An 18,074-nucleotide genomic window follows, 5' to 3' on the forward strand; every position below is an offset into this window, starting at 1 on the left:
TCAAAACTGACAATTAAAATGTGAACTCGGCCCTTCTGCTGGGATATGTAGTTTTGGAGATTTTGAATGTCAGCCAGGCATTCATATTGGGTCCAGTTCTAATTAGAGCCCTTGGGAAATGTCGACAATGAAGTCTATAGAAACTACAGAAACAGGCGGTAATGTCTTTTTCTAAGCTATACTAAGATGACCTGTTGATCAATGCACTATGGCAAGCATGAGCTCATTTTCTTTTTTACCCTGACATCTGCAAGCTGTGGGGTTTTTTCCCCCATGTTTAAAGGGCTGGGGATTTAAATAACTTCAGTTCATGCACTCCAGACCTTATCTGCCCTTGAAGAGCATTTACACCTCTATCAATTTGTGACTTGGAGCAGCCAAAATGGGATCTGTTTTAACTCGGCACTAATTTCAAATTGCCCTGTTGAGTTCTCGTTCCCCACCTGTAATTCACTCTTCCCCCTGCTGGCAAAAATGGGAGCTCCTGGAAATGGGGGTGGGACTTGAATGTCCGGGTCCTGTTCGCCATTTTTAAAGGCTTCAACAAAATCTGACCCTGGTACACAATTTATCAATTTTGCTGAGGTAACAAAAGCGACTGCCCCATAGAGGCAATGTAACAGCAGCATTGGGTAGAAGGACTGAAGTAAAGTATGTGATTAAGTGGAAAAAGCTGTGGAGTTTGAAATTAATTCTGAGGTGTGTGGGAGGTGCTGAATGTTGTGCCTGCACAGGCTTTTGAAGGTGACACAGTTTAATTTCTCTCCTCTCTCTTCATAGTTTACTCAGCCTCTGTTCTCTGAAGAACTATGACCATGTGCTAAAGCTAACTGTCTCCACTTTAGACTACAGCCGCGATGGCTTGTCCAGGGTTATCTTGTCCAAAATCCTTACGTCAGGTACCGATGTAAGTAGGATTGGAATTGGTGGTCTTGTATGGGTTGTGCATCTTTTGTTTAACATTTCGTTCACATTCACTTGACCTTTGTAATCATGTGTCCCAGATTTTGCATGTATGCTGATGCAGAGGGAATACTGGATGGGTGACAACATGCATGATTGGAATTGTAGGCTCCAGTTTATACTGTAAATTGTCAATAAAGTTTGGACTACATTGTCCTGAGTTCAGTTTCCTCCTCCTAACACCTTGTTGGCACCCTTATTTATGGATGTCGGGAAAGGATATTTTTTTGCTCCCCTCCTTCCAATCATTGCCAGCTAGCACTCTGACAGAGGATCTTGAAAGAAGCTAGATCACTCTGTGAAGTGGGATGCAGAAAAATTCTTTGCCATGGCAAGTCAGGCAGCAGCCTCAGCTTCCTTATCTGGCCTGGCCTAATGTGACTTCAGCCCCACATGAATGTGGTGGACTCTAAACTGATCTCTGAAGTGGGTCAAGACAGTCATCGGATTTGTATCAAATTGCTACATTCAGCGTTTAAGTCAGTAGCCCACCCCACCATCTCGGAAAAACTAGTGATGGGTAATAAATACCAGTGATACCTACATCCCGAGAATGAGTTGCAAAATATCAATGCATTTTTATTCTGTGTCTCTGGCATAAACCTGAAATATCTGCTCTCTATGGAACCACCTTTGTAGTGAAATCAGCTGCCGGGCAGCATATTCTTGATTTGTATTATTTCTGAGTGGAGTAGACTAGATTAGATCAGAGACAGTTACTGTTTCTTATCATAGTGTTGGTCTGACTGCTGTGTTTGTGTAGAACTGCAGGCTGTATGCAACAAAACATTTGCGGGTTTTACTACGGGCCAACGTGGAGTTCTTCAGCAACTGGGGCATAGAATTACTCGTGACACAGCTGCATGATAAAAATAAAACCATCTCTTCAGAGGCGCTTGAAATCCTGGATGAGGCCTGCGAGGACAAGGTGAGCTGTGTGCCTAAGTGTGGAATGAATGTCTAAATCAGTCAAAGCTTAGGAATGTGGCTTTATTCTCAACCTACTCATCAGTTTTGGGGAACAGATTGATTAGTTTAATTTCTTGTGGTTGCAAGAACCCCAGTGTGTAGTGTTTGCATCTCCATCCTGGCCAAGATTTTCTAATATCAAATTGCTTCCCATGTGGTAAACTCAGCTGAGATAATCATAGGGTATTATAATTGCCCTTGGACTGATGGGAATGATGAAAAAGTCTCCTGGTCCTTCTGATCTCTGTGGTCATGGTCAGTAAGGCACTAGACTGTTATTACCAACAGAGCCATCAGTTTGTTTGACATCTGATTTAATATTAAGACAAATATATAGATGATCTTGTGGGAGGGGGCTGGGGAGTGGCCAAACTACTTTCAGCTCTGATCTTATGCTCAGGTTCAATAATGGTAATTAGCTTCTTGAAGTCTGTAGCAGTACGTAGTTAGCCTCTTCCTGCCTGTGTAAACCAGGTGCTGTCAGTCACCTACAACAGTGATCACTCACCTTTGCATAGTCATTTTGAATACAGTATGGGCACAGTGCTTAAAATTGGTGACTTTATTTGCCATGGAGGGAAAAGAAAGCAAAAAAGATGTCTTTTCTAACTATTCCCACTATCTTCACTGTTGTATTATTGTGGTGTTGGGAGATCAAGCTCTGCAAGGAGTAGGTATAGAGCCCTTTGCAGCTCAGTGTCAGCTTGCCTAAGCTAGTTGGATCTCAACTCAGGAAACATTGGTTCAAGTACCCCTCCAGTTTATAATCTAGATGATACTTCAGTGCAGTACTGAGGGAGTGCTACATCGTCAGAGGTGGGATTCTTTCTGTATGAGATGTTCAACCGAGCCTCCATTTACATGCTCCACTGCACATTTAAAAATCTCATGGTATAGTTTGAAGGGCAGAGAATTGTTGCAGTGCCTCATTATCCTCTCAAACTTTAACATTCACCTGAAGCATCGGAAAAGGCAAATGGGGACCCAGTTTAACATCTCAACACACATTTAGAACTTCACTGAGTGTCAACCTAAATTCTGTGCTCAAACCCTGCAAAACTGGGAGCTTGTCTGTGGGGATCTCCTATCCAGCCGGGCTGCAAAGCTGGATTGCAAGTTCCATTCTTTTCTCTGTGCTGTTGTTTTGATCCAATTATAATTTTCCAGGCTAATCTGCATGCACTGATCCAGATGAAACCAGCTTTAGCCCACCTTGGAGACAAGGGCTTACTGCTGCTCCTTCGGTGAGTATTTTTCTTCAGTAGTCTGGGGGTCTCATCTACACCCACAACTTCTGCTAGCTGACAGTCTGACTTCCAGCAAGACACTAAAACTGAGGCCTGCCTGGCACAAACTGTCAATGATAAATAGTTATCAGCTTGCTCCTATCTCATTAAACTCATTTAATTCTTGGGTTACAGTAGTTCTTGAGTTTTCCTGCTTGTCTTCCATCTATCCACATTTATTTTCTCTCTCTCTCTTGGCTCTCTCCTCCCCCCCCATCTCTCTCTCTCTCTCTCTTCTCCACCTCTTTCTTTCCTCCCCCTCTCTCTCTCTCTCGCTCTCTTTCTTCACTTGCTTTCTCTGTTCCTTCCTGCCCTTCCCACTAATACAAACTTTCTGTGCTCATCTCCTCCTTTAGACTGCCCTGCTCCTTTGGCCTCATGGTCTGGTTAGTTGCTCCATTACAGGAAGGAGAAAGCAAATTAAGAGTTTTCTGCTACCCCTCTCTTCCATTTCAGTGTTATCTCGCTGACTAGGCTCACATGATGCTCAACAACTACTGGATTCAGGGTTGTACAGGGCCAGGAGCAAGTGAGAAATGAAATACCTTAAAAGAAAAATATGGAGCTTGGGTTAAGGCACTAACACATTGTTATGGATTGAAACAGCCAAAGTTCCAATCTTGGCATTGTTTAAACCACTTTGATTAGAAGCTGTGGCATCTCCCAGCAATGAAGGAAAATGGCAGGAGACAACCAGCCTCATCAGTTTTGTGTGGTGACGTCTCAAAACAAAACAAAGGCCAGCAGTGTTTCTAGATAAGTGAGGTTTAATTCCCTTAGGTCAACCCATATATTGGCACACTGTTTTCCCAAGTTGCTGAGTGGGTTTGTGATAGAAATTTTCTGGGGTTTTTTTTTTCAGGTTTTTATCCATTCCAAAAGGCTTCTCCTACCTGAATGAGAGAGGCTATGTTACCAAACAGTTGGAGAAGTGGCAAAAGGTGAGTGTGATAATGACACGATGACCAAAACTTTAAGTTCTGAAAGTTTTCTAATAAAACCTGTTGTCAAAAAACTGGACTAATAGTGAATAGTATGCAGCTGTTTGATATTGTAAAGCTGATATATGTCGCTGTATTAGTTCCTGCATACATACAGTAAATACAGCATGATTCACACCTATCTGGTACTATGCAGCTCCTGTCTATCTCGATGTCAGCTCCTGAACAGATACAGTATCCCAGTTGATTCACAATCTTCTGGTACTGTACAGCCTCATAGTAAGTTCCTGTATAGACACGGTTAGCAAAAGGGAATGATTCATTCCTGGTTTGTGTGTACGTGAGAATGTATGGCAACAACACTGAGGAATCCGTTCATTATGTTCATCATTCTTTGTGGAAAACAAACTTTATGTAAACTATGAAAACCTTCCCTTTTCTAAGTCTGAGGCCATGTCCTCTGGTTGTAGACTGTGCACCAATCTCAAACATATTATTGGTATTCAGTTTGTACTTTCAAGATCTTGAATCCTTGCTCACTGTGTATATGGAAAACTTGATCAAAACTGGTTGTAATAATTCACCCAATCACTTGGCCACTTCATGTTGTCCAGAATCACTGTTGTTGTCTTGGGCACCCCATACATACGTGGATGTAGCGAAGTGAGGACAAACCTTCTTATATATATCCGGCGGTAGCTCAACAGCATCCTGTTAGTGGCGAACACCACTCATGTTGCTACTACATAGTAGCAGTGTAAAACAGCTAATCTCGCCTGCTGCTCAAATTTTTGAGATACCTTGGTCTGCCACAGTAATCTGAGGTAGATTTGGCACTTTTCAAGTCTGAAAGTGACGGCCTTGGGCCTGTTCACAGGTTTAACAAAGAACAAAGAAAAGTACAGCACAGGAACAGGCCCTTCGGCCCTCCAAGCCTGCGCTGATCATATTGTCCATTAACTAAAACATTTTGCACTTCCAGGGTCCATATCCCTCTATTCCTATCCTATTCGTGTATTTGTCAAGCTGCCTTTTAAACACCACTATCATACCTGCTTCCACCACCTCCTCTGGCAGCGAATTCCAGACACTCACTACCCTCTGCGTAAAAAAAAAAACTCGCCCCCCCACATCTCCTCTATAGTTTTCTCCTCTCATCTTAAATCTATGTCCCCTAGTAATTGATTCTTCCACCCTGGGAAAAAGCTTCTGACTCTCTGTTCTGTCCATGCCACTCAAAATTTGGTAAACTTCTGTCAAGTCGCCCCTCAATCTCCGTCGCTCTAGTGAAAACAATCCGAGTTTCTCCAACCTCTCCTCATAGCTAATAATCTCCAGAGCAGACAGCAACCTAGTAAACCTCCTCTGCATCCTCTCCAACACCTCCATATCCTTCTGGTAATGTGGCGACCAGAATTGCACGCAGTATTCCAAGTGTGGCCTAACCAAGGTTCTATACAGCTGCAGCATGACTTCCCAGCTTTTATACTCAATACCCCTGCCAATGAAGGCAAGCATGCCATATGCCTTCCTGACTACCTTATCCACCTGCATTGCCACTTACAGTGACCTGTGGACCTGTACACCCAGATCCCTCTGCTCATTTCTGTCATTTACTGTATAATTCCTGCCTGTATTAGACCTTCCAAAATGCATTACCTCGCATTTGTCCGGATTAAACTCCATCTGCCACTTCTCCGCCCAAGTCTCCAACCGATCTATGTCCCGTTGTATCCTTTGACAATCCTCTTCACTATCTGCAACTCCTCCAACCTTCGTGTCCTCTGCAAACTTACTAATTAGCCCAGTTACATTTTCCTCCAAATCATTTATGTATACTACAAACAGCAAAGGTCCCAGCACTGATCCCTGCAGAATTCCACTAGTCCCAGCTCTCCATTCAGAAAAGCACCCTTCCACTGCTACCCTCCATCTTCTATGACCAAGCCAATTCTATATCCATCTTGCCAGCTCACCTCTGATCCCATGCGACTTTACCTTCTGTACCAGTCTGCCATGAGGGACCTTGGCTTACTGAAATCCATGTATATAATATCCACTGCCCTTCCATCATCGATCATCTTTGTCACTCCCTCGAAAAAAACATGATATACAATGTGAAATGATCTCATCAGGATAGCCATTACCCTGCAGGATGCCTTTAATGCACCCTATTTCAGCATCAAGCTTGCATGGTAAGCAAATAGCTTGGATCCTATTTACAAGGTTGCCGATAAGACCAATCTTGCAATGAGTGGAACTGTAAGAATCCCAACACATATATTGACCAGTGAAGGTAGTTTTGCGGTAGACAATGGTAGAGAATCCCCTGACAGATTCCTCAACTAGTACATCAAGGAAGGGCAGTTCATTTGACTGCTCCATTTCATAGGTGAATTTGAGCGCAGGATGTAGCCCATTAAGACAGGTAAGGAAATTGTTACCTGCAGCTGTGGATTTAAATATAGTAAACGTATTATCCACATAATGGAAATATGTGAGGGGTAGGTAAACTTAAAAAAACACTTGTTGGACTTATGTAAGAGTTATGATAATGGTGACCCTGACCAGATCATTTTGCACTGTATATCAGGGAATCCCCTGAATGGATCTAAGACCGTCACATTCAGCCCTGAAAAGTGCCCAACCTATCTCAAATTACCCTGGAAGGGCAAGATACCTCAAATTTGAGCAACAAGTGAAGCTGGCTGTTTCATGCTGCAAATATGCAGCAGCAACATGAGTGGTATTGGCCACTAACAGGATGCTGCCGTCAAGCCAAAAAAACATTCTGCCTATCACACAAATGAGTAATATGGTATATGGATTTCAGTGCCGGGGTGATGCTAAATATGTAGCCCATACATCCCAAAGACTGGCGGATCATATCAAATAGCATGTCCCAGCTGCTGTTCACAATGGGCAGGGTACAGACTGTACCTAACCAGCCCATGTTTGCAAAACTCAAAACACCATGTCCAACATTAGATATGATTCTGTGATTGAACGACATTTGTTAAATAATTCTCAATGTGCTAAGAATTACGCTGACAATCAATTTAAGATTGTCAGTTGGGCTCGCAGTGTGATGCATTTGCGTGCACTGAAAGGTACATATGTTAATGCACAAGGCCCTGTTCTTTGCAGACAGAAAGGACATGTACACACATTGCACCTGTTTCAGCTAAACAAAATAAATGATAGCCATTCGCTTGTTCATTCCTTGAGACAATGCCTTGAACAATTGGGGTCAAGCTGCCTGGTTTAAATTTCAAACAATGTTTGGCAGTTAACTGTCAGTCACCATTAGTGGTGCATTCTTCTTGCCAACCAATCAGCACTCTTCACATACGGTTTAAATTATTGTCTTCCCTTATACTGGCATTCTTGCTGGTGTCCTGATGAGTGCAAGACAAAAAGCCTAGACATGTCTCTTTTTATCAGCAATACTCAGATTCTGTACTACCAAACAACTATTTGAACTCCAGTCATGCTTAACCAAACTATGATGACTCTTCCCAATGACCTTGAGCTTTTCTAAGTACCCAGCTATGGTAACCAGTACTCCAGCTGCCGGTGTCTTGTACTGATTCAGTGTCATCCGCCGGAACCTATGCTGTATCCTTTTGGCCCAAGATCTTGTCGGCTTTTCTCACCATTTCCCCCACACCCCACTATTTATTTCACCAGCCAATGGTCTCTCATCCCTCTCCTGTGTTGTGTTTTTACTGTAATTTTGAATTATTTGATATACATTCCTATTGTTTGCTCCCCTATCATTATCTCATTACCTTACTCTTGTCCACTTTTAAGAATGCTAGCCTTTCATCAGCCTACCTTTCCATTTTATCCAGATTCCTTTGTGTTTGGTTTGCGCACTATCTTTTGTTTGGAGGCCACACCACCGGCTCAGTGGTAACATTCTGTATCATAAAGTTTTAGTTTAAGTTCCACTCCAGAGTCCATAATCCAGGTCGGTGTAATATTGAAAGAATGCTGTGCTGTCAAAGATGCTGTCTTTCAGATGTGGCAATAAAACGAGGCCCGATCTGTCCCTCAGGTGAATGAAAAAATGCAATGCCATGATTTTGAGAAAAGCAGAGTTGTTGTCTCTCACTACCGGCCAATACTTGTCCCTTAACAATATCTAAAAGCAGATTATCAGATTATAAAAGAAAAAGTAAGATTTGCCTTCATAAAGCACCTTTCAGAACCACAGGATATCCAAAGCATTTCCCACTCAATGAAAACTTCTAAAGCATAGTCACTGTTGTAATGTAGGAAATGCAGCATTGTCATAATGACCAGATAATCTGTTTTTGATGATAATCGCCGAGGGATAAATATCAACTGGGACACTGGGGGATTCTGCCCTGCTCCTCTTTAAAATAAAGCCATGGTTTCTTTTACACCAACTTGAGAGGGCAGACAGGGCTTCTGTTCAACGTATCATCCAAAAGACAGCACCTCTGACAGTGCAGCACTCCCTCATACTGCCCTGGAGTGTCAAACTAGACTATACTCAATTCAAAGATGTATCCATAACCCTCTGTTTCAGAGGCAAGAGTGCAACCCCAGAATGACGACTTACACTATTGTTCCATGGCTGTTTTTGGTGGCTTGCAATATGCAATTTAGGTGCTGCATTTCCAATATTACAATAATAGCCACACCTCAAAAGTACTTAATTGGCTGTAAAGCACTTTGGAATTTGGGAAAGGTGCTATATAAATGCAAGCTCTTACTTTTAATTTTGCATTCTTGACCAAAGTGTGAACATACAAGAGCTGACACTAAGATGAGCCATACAAGCAAAAGAATTAGGAGCAGGAGTAGGCCTTATAACCCATCTTGCCTCATCTTCTGCCTCACCTCTGCTTTTCTGACCTATTCCCATATTCTTTGCTTTCATTAGTGTTCAGAAACTATCGATCTCCATCTTGAATATGCTCAATGGCTGAGTATTCACAGTCCTCCGAGAATCCTAAAGAAGAAATTTCTCCTCATCTCAGTCCCAAATGGCGTAGCCTTTACCCTGAGAAATTGACCCTCTAGTTCTAGACTCTCCAACCAGGGGAATCTACCTCTCAACTTCAAGGCCTCTAGGAATTTTATATATTTCAGTGAGGCCATCTCTGATTCTTCTATACTCCAGAGAATATAGACAAGTTCTACAAAATATTAGCTGTGTCTCCTTACAACATCCATATAGCAAGTAAAAAGCTACATGAAAATTCTGGAGTTGATGAAACATTACTTCAGACCAGCTCAGTTGACCTGTTTGCTGTGGTGAAGTTGGCTTTTACTGCAACTGTCTATAGTGGCACATTAGAAATTACATGCTAATAATGTTGAATGTTGAGCTTAAGCCTGTGTCCCATCACGTCATGGTGCAATGCTCTGCAGCATTCCCGATACAAATATTCTATAAATATACAAAAGATCAATAGATTAGAGAGTGATGCATCAGTATTGTGTGTCCTTTCAGGAGTATAACTTGAAATATGTGGAGCTGACCGAAGAACAGTTGAACGAAGCGCTTACTACATACCGCAAACCAGCTGATGGCGAGAACTATGTTCGTCGCAGTAACCAGAGGTGAGACTGGGAAAGTTGACCTTATCTTTCATTTATTAAATAGTTGCATTATGGACCCAACTCCAATGTGAGATACTTTTAATTCCCTTTCAATGATTGGAGTTTTGCTTTACTGCATTCATACGTCAACAGTTTTATAATGAGGGGCACTCAGATTTAAACAGCACAGAAACAGGCCCTTCCACCCAACATGTCCATGCCAGCCATCAAACATCTATCTACTCTAATCCCATTTTCCAGCACTTGCCAGTAGCCCTGAATGCTACGGAGTTTCAAGAATAAAAATTTCCTCAAATCCTCTCTAAAACTCCTGTCCCTTACCTTAAATATTTGCCCTTTGGTTATCGACACCTCCACTAAGGGGAGAAGTTTCTATCCATGCCCCTCATAATTTTGTACACCTCTTATCAGGTTCCCCCCATCAGCCTCCTCTGCTCTAAGGAAAACTACTCTAGCCTATCCAGTCTCTCTTCATAGCTGAAACCCTCCAGCCCAAGCAACCTCCTGGTGAATCTCCTCTGCATCCGCACCAATGCAATTGCATCCTTCCTATAGTGTAGCAACCAGAACTGCACACAGTACTCCAGCTGTGGCCTAACTAGAGTTTTATACAGCTCCAACATAACTTCCCTGCCCTTATATTCTATGCCTAAGCTAATAAAGGCAAGTATCCCATATGCCTCCTTATCTACCTGTGCTGCTGCCTTCAGGGATCTATGAGCATGTACATCAAGGTCCCTATGATCCTCTGTACTTCCCAGGGTCCAACCATTCATTGTGTATTCCCTTGCTGTGTTAGTCCTCCCAAAATGCATCACCTCACACTTCTCAAGATTAAATTCTATTTACCACTGCCCCAGCTGTTTTACCAGCCCATCTATATCGTCCTGCAATCTAAGGCTTTCCTCCTCACTGTTTATGACACCACCAATTTTTATGCCACCCGCGAACTTACTGATCATACCTCCTATATTCAGGCCTAAATCATTAATGTACACTACAAACAGCAAGGGTCCCAAAACCGATCACTACGGTATACACCACTTATCACAGGCTTCCAATCTAAAAACAACCTTCGACCATCACCCTCTGCCTCCTGCCACTAGGTCAGTTTTGGATCCAATTTGCAAAATTGCCCTGGATCCCATGGGCTTTTACTTTCTTGACCATTCTCCCATGTGGGACCTTGTCAAAAGCCTTACTGAAACCCATGTAGACTACATCAACTGCACTACCCTCATCAACACAACTAGTCACCTCCTCAAAAAAAATCCATCAAATTTGTTAGACTGTTTTGTTTCTAAAAGTAAAGTTGCACTTCTTGAATTGAAAATGAGAAACATACTTGGAGGACCAGGTATCACCATCTTGGGGCAGATTAGAAGGTAAGAGGAGGGAAATCAAGTCATGATGGAGTAATGCTCAGTTTGGATTCCAGACTTTGTAGATTGAAGGAGGCCTAGAGAAGAGGAGTGATTCTACAGTTTCGTGCTGTATCAGAAGTATCAAACTGTCATGGTGAATTTTTAACCATGAAATGGCCTGGGCTCCAATGAACAAAAAGCTTGTCAGTATCAGATTTCACAAAGTAAGGTGAATGTAATTACTAATGTAGAGGGAGTATGCACATTATCTGCAGTGATAAGCCAGTTGGGTTTTAGATTGCTTGTTCTGCTTCTACCTGTGAAATTGTAAATCATTGTTAGTTTGAAATCTGCCGATCTGGTAACGAGTTAGTGAATAACAGAATTCGTCTCTGCTTTGCTTAAAGTTTCTTAGCATTACAGAAGAGTGAAAATTTGGACCAGATTAATTTTTGTAGCACAAGTGTGACCACGTACAGAGCTATACTAGTAAATGAATGTTCACAGCTAATTAGATTGCGCAGCTTGCAACAAGATTTTTAAAAATGAAATGTTTGCAGCATCAGTCTTCAGCCACTAGGTGTCAACAGCTTGTTCAATAATCCTCTCTCAAAATCATAGCCAACTATGGTAGGAATAATTGGGACTGAATGGTGTTACTACATCAACCTTAATTGGTTATTCATCTCATTGCTGTGCACAAAATAGTCACCCAAATAGTGCAGTGACTACACTCAAAGTAATTTGTTGTATGTGAAGAGTTCTGGAACATCGTGAAATGTGATATGATGCTATATAAAGTCAAGTTCTTCTGGTATTGATCTTTGAAAACTAGACCGAAATCTAAAATTATGATTGAGCATCTAGATTTAACATTGGATGCAGAGAATTTTGTTATGACTGCAAGATTTTTATCTGAATATTTGACTTTCTATTTCTGTTTCTAGGTTACAAAGGCCCTATGTTTACTTGCCAATTCACTTATATGGCCAGTTGGTGCATCATAAAACTGGCTGTCATTTACTAGAAGCCCAGGTGAGGATGCTGTTGCACATATTAAGTCAGTGTGCTGTACTGCATGATTAATACTCGCATAACAGAAGCTGCAGTGGTAAAAACAAAATCTGCAGACACTTGAAGCTCATTGATCTGAAATGTTAACCCTCTTTCTCTAGAGATGCATCCTGACCTGCTGAGCGATCCCAGTATTTTCTGTTGTACTTTCAGATTTGCAATATTTTGCTTTTTTGTTTTTGGTTGCAGTACATTTTTCGTTTTCATAATCAGTGTTCCTAATCCCTTGCTGTACCTGCCTTGGGAGTGTTTGACGAGACAGTGTAGAGGGAGCTTTTCTCTCTATCTAACCCTGTGCTGTACCTCTCCTGGGAGTATTTGATGGGGTCAGTGTAGAGGAAGCTTTACTCTGTGTCTAACCTGTGCTGTACCTTCCCTTGGAATATTTGATGGGATAACAGGTGATGTTCGGGAATGATGCTGGTTTTTATTTACAGAGCATTGTTCCAGACCTGAGCTACACTGTGCGTTCGCCAGCATTGGATAAATGGGATGGTATAAAGCAGCTGAAAGCAGCACTTTGGGCCTTGGTATGATTGTTTTCTTTTCCAAATCTCTACCCTTTTCTGTAGCTGTTGTCATTTGCTAGAGACTATATTATATGCACTGATAGCACCCCCAAACCCTCACCTAGGTGACTATATGAGAGTGTTCATTTGAAGCTGTGGATCGCAACCAAATGGTGATTCTTAGTGCTGAGGTTAATTGTAACATACCTACCACCACATTGGCTGAACACCAGTCTGTACAGAGTGGGCTCAAACCTGGAACCTTTTTGGTCTGTCTGGATCATTGAATAATGTTGCTTTGGCAGAAAAGAACTGCGCCCACCCCCCCCCCCCCCCACCCCCCCCCCCCCCACCGAATCTTCATGATAGAGCTATGATGAAACAGTAGACAAGCATTTCATGATGACTTGTATGTTCCCTCTCTTTTCTTGCTCTTATTTTGCTTTTAGCAGTTTCATCTTTGTGGACAGCTTTGGACACTTGATAACAAGTAATACAATGTAGATAGCAGAATTAGACTGTGGGATGGAGGTTCATTAGAACACAAAGTCTGCAGTTTTTGTCCATTACTGGAACACAGGATTGAGTTCAGCTGTGGTGCTCCCATGTGCCCAAGGAGCCAGTCAGCACTCAATGGCTAAGCTGACATGAAAATTAATCATTTGGATGAGATACTGGAGGATCACTCATTGTTGCTTCATTGCCTTCAGGGCAATGGTAAGGGAAGAAATTGGGAGGTACAAAATAATAATCAGTCATCCCGTCTTCAGTCATCTGTACTGGAACACATTTGTATGGCTTGCTCACTGTTGTTAGCAGAGGCTGGTTTTGTGCCCACTGTTACTTTGGGTGCTACCCTGTTTATTCTTCTACCCCCTGCTTCCTAACCCAAGTAGGAATTGGCTGATGTAGAGGAACCAAAAGTAAATTTAGTGCATGATTGAGTTATTGCAGCAACGCCTCCTTTCCAATCAACCCCGTCTGTTCTCCTCCAGCTTTGTTGAACCCCTGTCCACTATTGACCAAGAGAGATTTGTTCCATCTTACCTTGATAGCGATGCTCGACTGTAAATTCCAAGCCCCTACCCTCTGCTCTAATTGATCTCTGCCCACCCTCAAACTCTCTTACCATGCATACGCCCCTGGAGCAGAGGAATTTCTTGGAGGGTCATTAATCTTTGAAATTATCTACCCCAAATAACAGTGGTTGGTCAAAGGTTATGGGGGACAGACAAGAAAAGTGGAGTTAAGGCCACAATTAGACAGCCATGATCTTATTAAATGAAGGAGCAGGCTCAATGAGCCAAATTCCTGCTCCATTTTCTTATGATTTTGTTCTTATTGTTAATCCGACGTTCACTGGGGCTCTATTCTGTGGAGGTTTACCCCAAAATCACTTTCCTCCACAATGGGCTGCAATTTGCGGTGTGCTGTATTCCCTGCCCCCCCACCCCCCCCCCCTCCAAAATAAAAGGTTGGTCAGGAGCTCGCCCATGAAAAAGCTGGCTTCCCCTCAGCCATTTTACACTCAATGGGGCATTAATTGGCTCAGGGCAAGACTTCTGCCCTCATCTGGGCAGGAGATCCCACCTTACAGAGCTACCAGCCAATCTGATTGGCCAGCAGCTCAGGTAGTCCCAGCAGTGTCAAATTCGGCATGGTTGGAAGGCCCCACCCAGGAGATGTAGGGGGCTGGGTTTGAGAGGCTGCGGAGAGGAGCATTGGGGGATATGACCTACAGGGGGGGGTTGCTTCCGATGGCACAGGGGACCCCCAAAGGAGGTGTTTCCCCCATGCACCCCGCCCTTGCCTGACACCAGGTCACCCAGTAAAAGCTGCCGAGCTACCCACTTAGCATGGGCCTCCCCTGCAGTGGGCAAAATAGCGACAGGGTTGGGATGAAGCTATTTAGGGGCCTCATTAGGCCTGAGGGCAAGCAGGCTGCCCAACTGCTCACCACCTCCCTGTAAAATGAGAGACATGTCAATGGTGGGTGAGAACGCGATAGGCAGGCCACCCACTGCATTTTGCACATTCCTCCCTGCCTTCAAACACAGGAGGGGACTGTAAAATCCAGCCCTATATCTCTGCTTTCTTCAAACACCTCTTCCAAACCTGTCTCTTTGGCAGTGCTTTTAATTACCTTGTTTTGTTTCTCTTTCTTGCGCATCAGTGTCCTTTCTCCTTAAATTATGCTAGATGTTGGTTTGCATGAGGCTTCTGACCCAAATATGATGTGGATTTCAGGGAAACATTGGCTCGTCCAACTGGGGATTGAACCTGCTTCAAGAGGAGAACGTGATCCCAGATGTTATAGCCCTGGCCCATACTTGCGAAATCCTCTCTGTCAGAGGGTAAGTAGTAGTCTTCATGGACATAGATCCAAAAGAAACATAATGATGTGGTAGTCGCTCTCAGTACCAAGAGATCTCAGTAATTGACTTTTCCCTCATCTGAATTCACTGCAGATTATTTGTGGCCGTGCCCCATGCTTTACTTCCAGATGGTGGAAGCCGTCCCCCATGCTGTACTCCTATAGGCAGTGGAGGCCGTGCCCAATGCTATACTTCCGGACAGCGGAAGCCATACCCCGTGCTGCACTCCCACAGATAGTGGAGACTGTGACTCACTTTACATTATATGTGTTGGAGGGCTAGTGCAGCCATTTTCTACCTTTCCCATGTGGGCTCACTGAAGGAGGTGGGAAGTCCAGTGCTTTGCTGAATAGATTCAACCTATAAAACTGGCATGGCCCAGAAGGCAACGGTGGACTGGGCACTGACTAATATCTACTCTGCACAGAACCCTCATAATTCTGGATACCTCTATCAAATGATCTCTCTGCCACCTTTTCTCTAAGGAAAACAGTCCTAACTTTTCCAATCTATCTTCTTAACTGAAGTTCCTCATCCCTGGAATCATTCTTATGAATCTTTTCTGCACCCTCTCTATTGCCTTCACATCCTTCCTAAAGTGTGACACCCAGAACTGGATGCAGTACTCCAGCTGAGGCCAAACTAATGACTTCTACAAGTTCAACAGGTTGCTCGTGTACTCTATGCACCTATCAATAAAGCCCTGGATACTGTGTGCTTTATTAACTGCCCTCTTGACCTGTTGTGCCACCTTCAATGACTCATGCACAGTTACACCCTGGCCACTCTGCCCCTGCACTTTAGAGTTGTACACTTCACTTTATATTGTCTCGCCATGTCCTTCCTACCAAAATGAATCACTTCACATTTCTCTGCATTGAACTTCATCTGCCACCTGTCTGCCCATTCCACCAACTTGTCTGTCCTTTTGAAGTTCTACACTGTCCTCCTCACAGTTCACAATGCTTCCAAGTTGTGTGTTATCCACAAACTTTGAAATTGTCTCCTGCACACAAAGGTCTAGGTCGCTAAGAAAAGTAAGGGTCCCAACGCTGACCCCTGGGAAACTCCTACAAACCTTCCTCCAGCACAAAAAACATCCATCAGCCCACTACTCTTTTGTTTCCTGTTGCTCAACCAATTCCATATCCATGTTGCTACTGTCCCTTTTATTCTATGAGCTATAACTTTGCTCACAAGCCAGTTGTGCAGCACTGTATCAAAAGTCTTTTCGAAATATACTACTTTTGAGATCCTGCTTGCTAATTTTCTACCGAACTCTGTAAATTCAGACTGCAGCCACATCCCCCTTTCTATAGATATCCTCGCTATTGATGTCGACTACTACTGGTCCCTAAGCAACAATATTCATCAGCCTTATGACATTCCTGTGACGTCACTGTTCACTTTTTCAAATGCTGCAGGCTGCATTTGTCCACTCACAATATCTCCTGCCAGTTTGCCTCTGTTGCCCGCCCACCTCCCCCCCACCAAAGTAGTATAACATGGGCACATCCTCCACCGTCTATGGTAGTATAGCATAGTAGGGTGCCAAGCTTGTTGCATAAGATTTCTGCAATTGGTATAAGTGCTTGAAAAAGTATATGCTGATTAGAGAGAGTCAGAATGATTTTGTGAAAGTTTGGTCATAGTCTACCAGCATATTTTAATAATTGTTGAGGTAATGGATAGAAGAGGATCAGTGAATGTTGTATATGTGGATTTACATGAAGCATTTGATGAATTCTACAGTGTCTTTCTGAATGCTATTCTCCAATAACAACTTTAATAATCATTCTGAATCATCTTCTCCAGTAATAACCCTAATACAGTGATCATTTTCCCTCCTTTGGGATTGTGCCTTCAACAAACGACCTAAGTATGGCCTGTTGTTTCCACGGACTTTCTTTGCTCTGCTTCCACAGGACCTGTCTGTATGTACTGGGCCTCTTGGCAAAAACAAAGCAAGGATGTGATATTCTGAAACAGCATGGCTGGGATTCAGTCAGACACAGCCGCATGCAGACCTGGCCCGTGGCCCCCGATGACATAGAACAACTATACAATGAACTGTCCTCAGTTCCCAGTACACTGAGTCTCAACTCAGAATCTACTAGTTCCAGGCATAACAGTGAGAGTGAATCAATGCCTCAGAGTGAGTATCTTATGATGTGGAGCTTGCCCATGCTCTCTCAGTATAATTAAATCATGTTGTCTCTAGCATGAAACACCAAGTGAAATGTGCGATGTTTGCTGGCTGGTCAATTATTTCACAATCATAAATAAATATCTCTGTTCCTCTCCTGGGAGTGTTGACTTCTGTTGGGATATGGATACTTGACGGCTCTTCAGTATGTCACTCAACTGATCAGTCTTCACACACAAGTCCTAGTGGTTAGTGACAGCAGTCCAAGTTCAGCTCAGCTCTCTCCCAAAGTCAATGTATGAATTACAACAATTATTTTTTCTTGTCTGTTGCAAAATAAAACAGAAAAAGTGGCTTAACCATGGATTACAAAAGAAATTAGGGATAGTATTAGATCCAAAGAGGAGACGTATAAAATTGCCAGAAAAAGCAGCAAGCATGAGGATTGGGAGCAGTTTAGAGTTCAGCAAAAGTGGACAAAAAGGTTGATCAAGAAGGGGAAAATTAGAGTATGAAAGTAAATTGCAGGGAACATAAAAACTGACTGTAAAAGCTTCTGTAAATACGTGAAGAGGAAAAGATTAACAAAGACAAATGTAAGTTCCTTACAGTCAGAAACAGGGGAAATTATAATGGGGAACAAAGAAATGGCAGAAATTAGCACATATTTTGGTTCTGTCTTCACAAAAGAGGACACAAATAATTTCCCAGAAACGTTAGGGAACCATGGGTCTAAAGAGAGGGAGGAATTGAAGAAAAGCAGTATTAGTTTTTTTAAAAAATTATGCTATAGAAATTAATGGGGTTAAAGGCTGAAAAATCTCCAGGGCCTGAATCTACATCCCAGAG

The 18,074-nt window shown here is 42.8% G+C and overlaps 1 protein-coding gene across 3 annotated transcripts in view; it reads left to right on the forward strand.

Moving 5' to 3' along the window:
• Positions 1-18,074, forward strand: part of rictora (RPTOR independent companion of MTOR, complex 2 a) — a 232,197-nt gene that overhangs the window by 183,705 nt on the left and 30,418 nt on the right. For 2 of the 3 annotated variants that reach the window (XM_041186007.1, XM_041186005.1), the window contains 9 exons: positions 781-907; positions 1,727-1,891; positions 3,100-3,176; positions 4,081-4,159; positions 9,648-9,757; positions 12,069-12,156; positions 12,633-12,725; positions 14,952-15,058; positions 17,005-17,234. In XM_041186007.1, coding sequence (XP_041041941.1) covers positions 781-907; positions 1,727-1,891; positions 3,100-3,176; positions 4,081-4,159; positions 9,648-9,757; positions 12,069-12,156; positions 12,633-12,725; positions 14,952-15,058; positions 17,005-17,234 — 1,076 coding nt within the window. The remainder of the gene's footprint in view (positions 1-780; positions 908-1,726; positions 1,892-3,099; positions 3,177-4,080; positions 4,160-9,647; positions 9,758-12,068; positions 12,157-12,632; positions 12,726-14,951; positions 15,059-17,004; positions 17,235-18,074) is intronic. The other variant, XM_041186006.1, reaches the window with a different exon arrangement.

Source organism: Carcharodon carcharias, chromosome 4 (genome assembly GCF_017639515.1).
Source record: "Carcharodon carcharias isolate sCarCar2 chromosome 4, sCarCar2.pri, whole genome shotgun sequence".
NCBI classification, from domain to species: Eukaryota; Metazoa; Chordata; class Chondrichthyes; order Lamniformes; family Lamnidae; genus Carcharodon; species Carcharodon carcharias.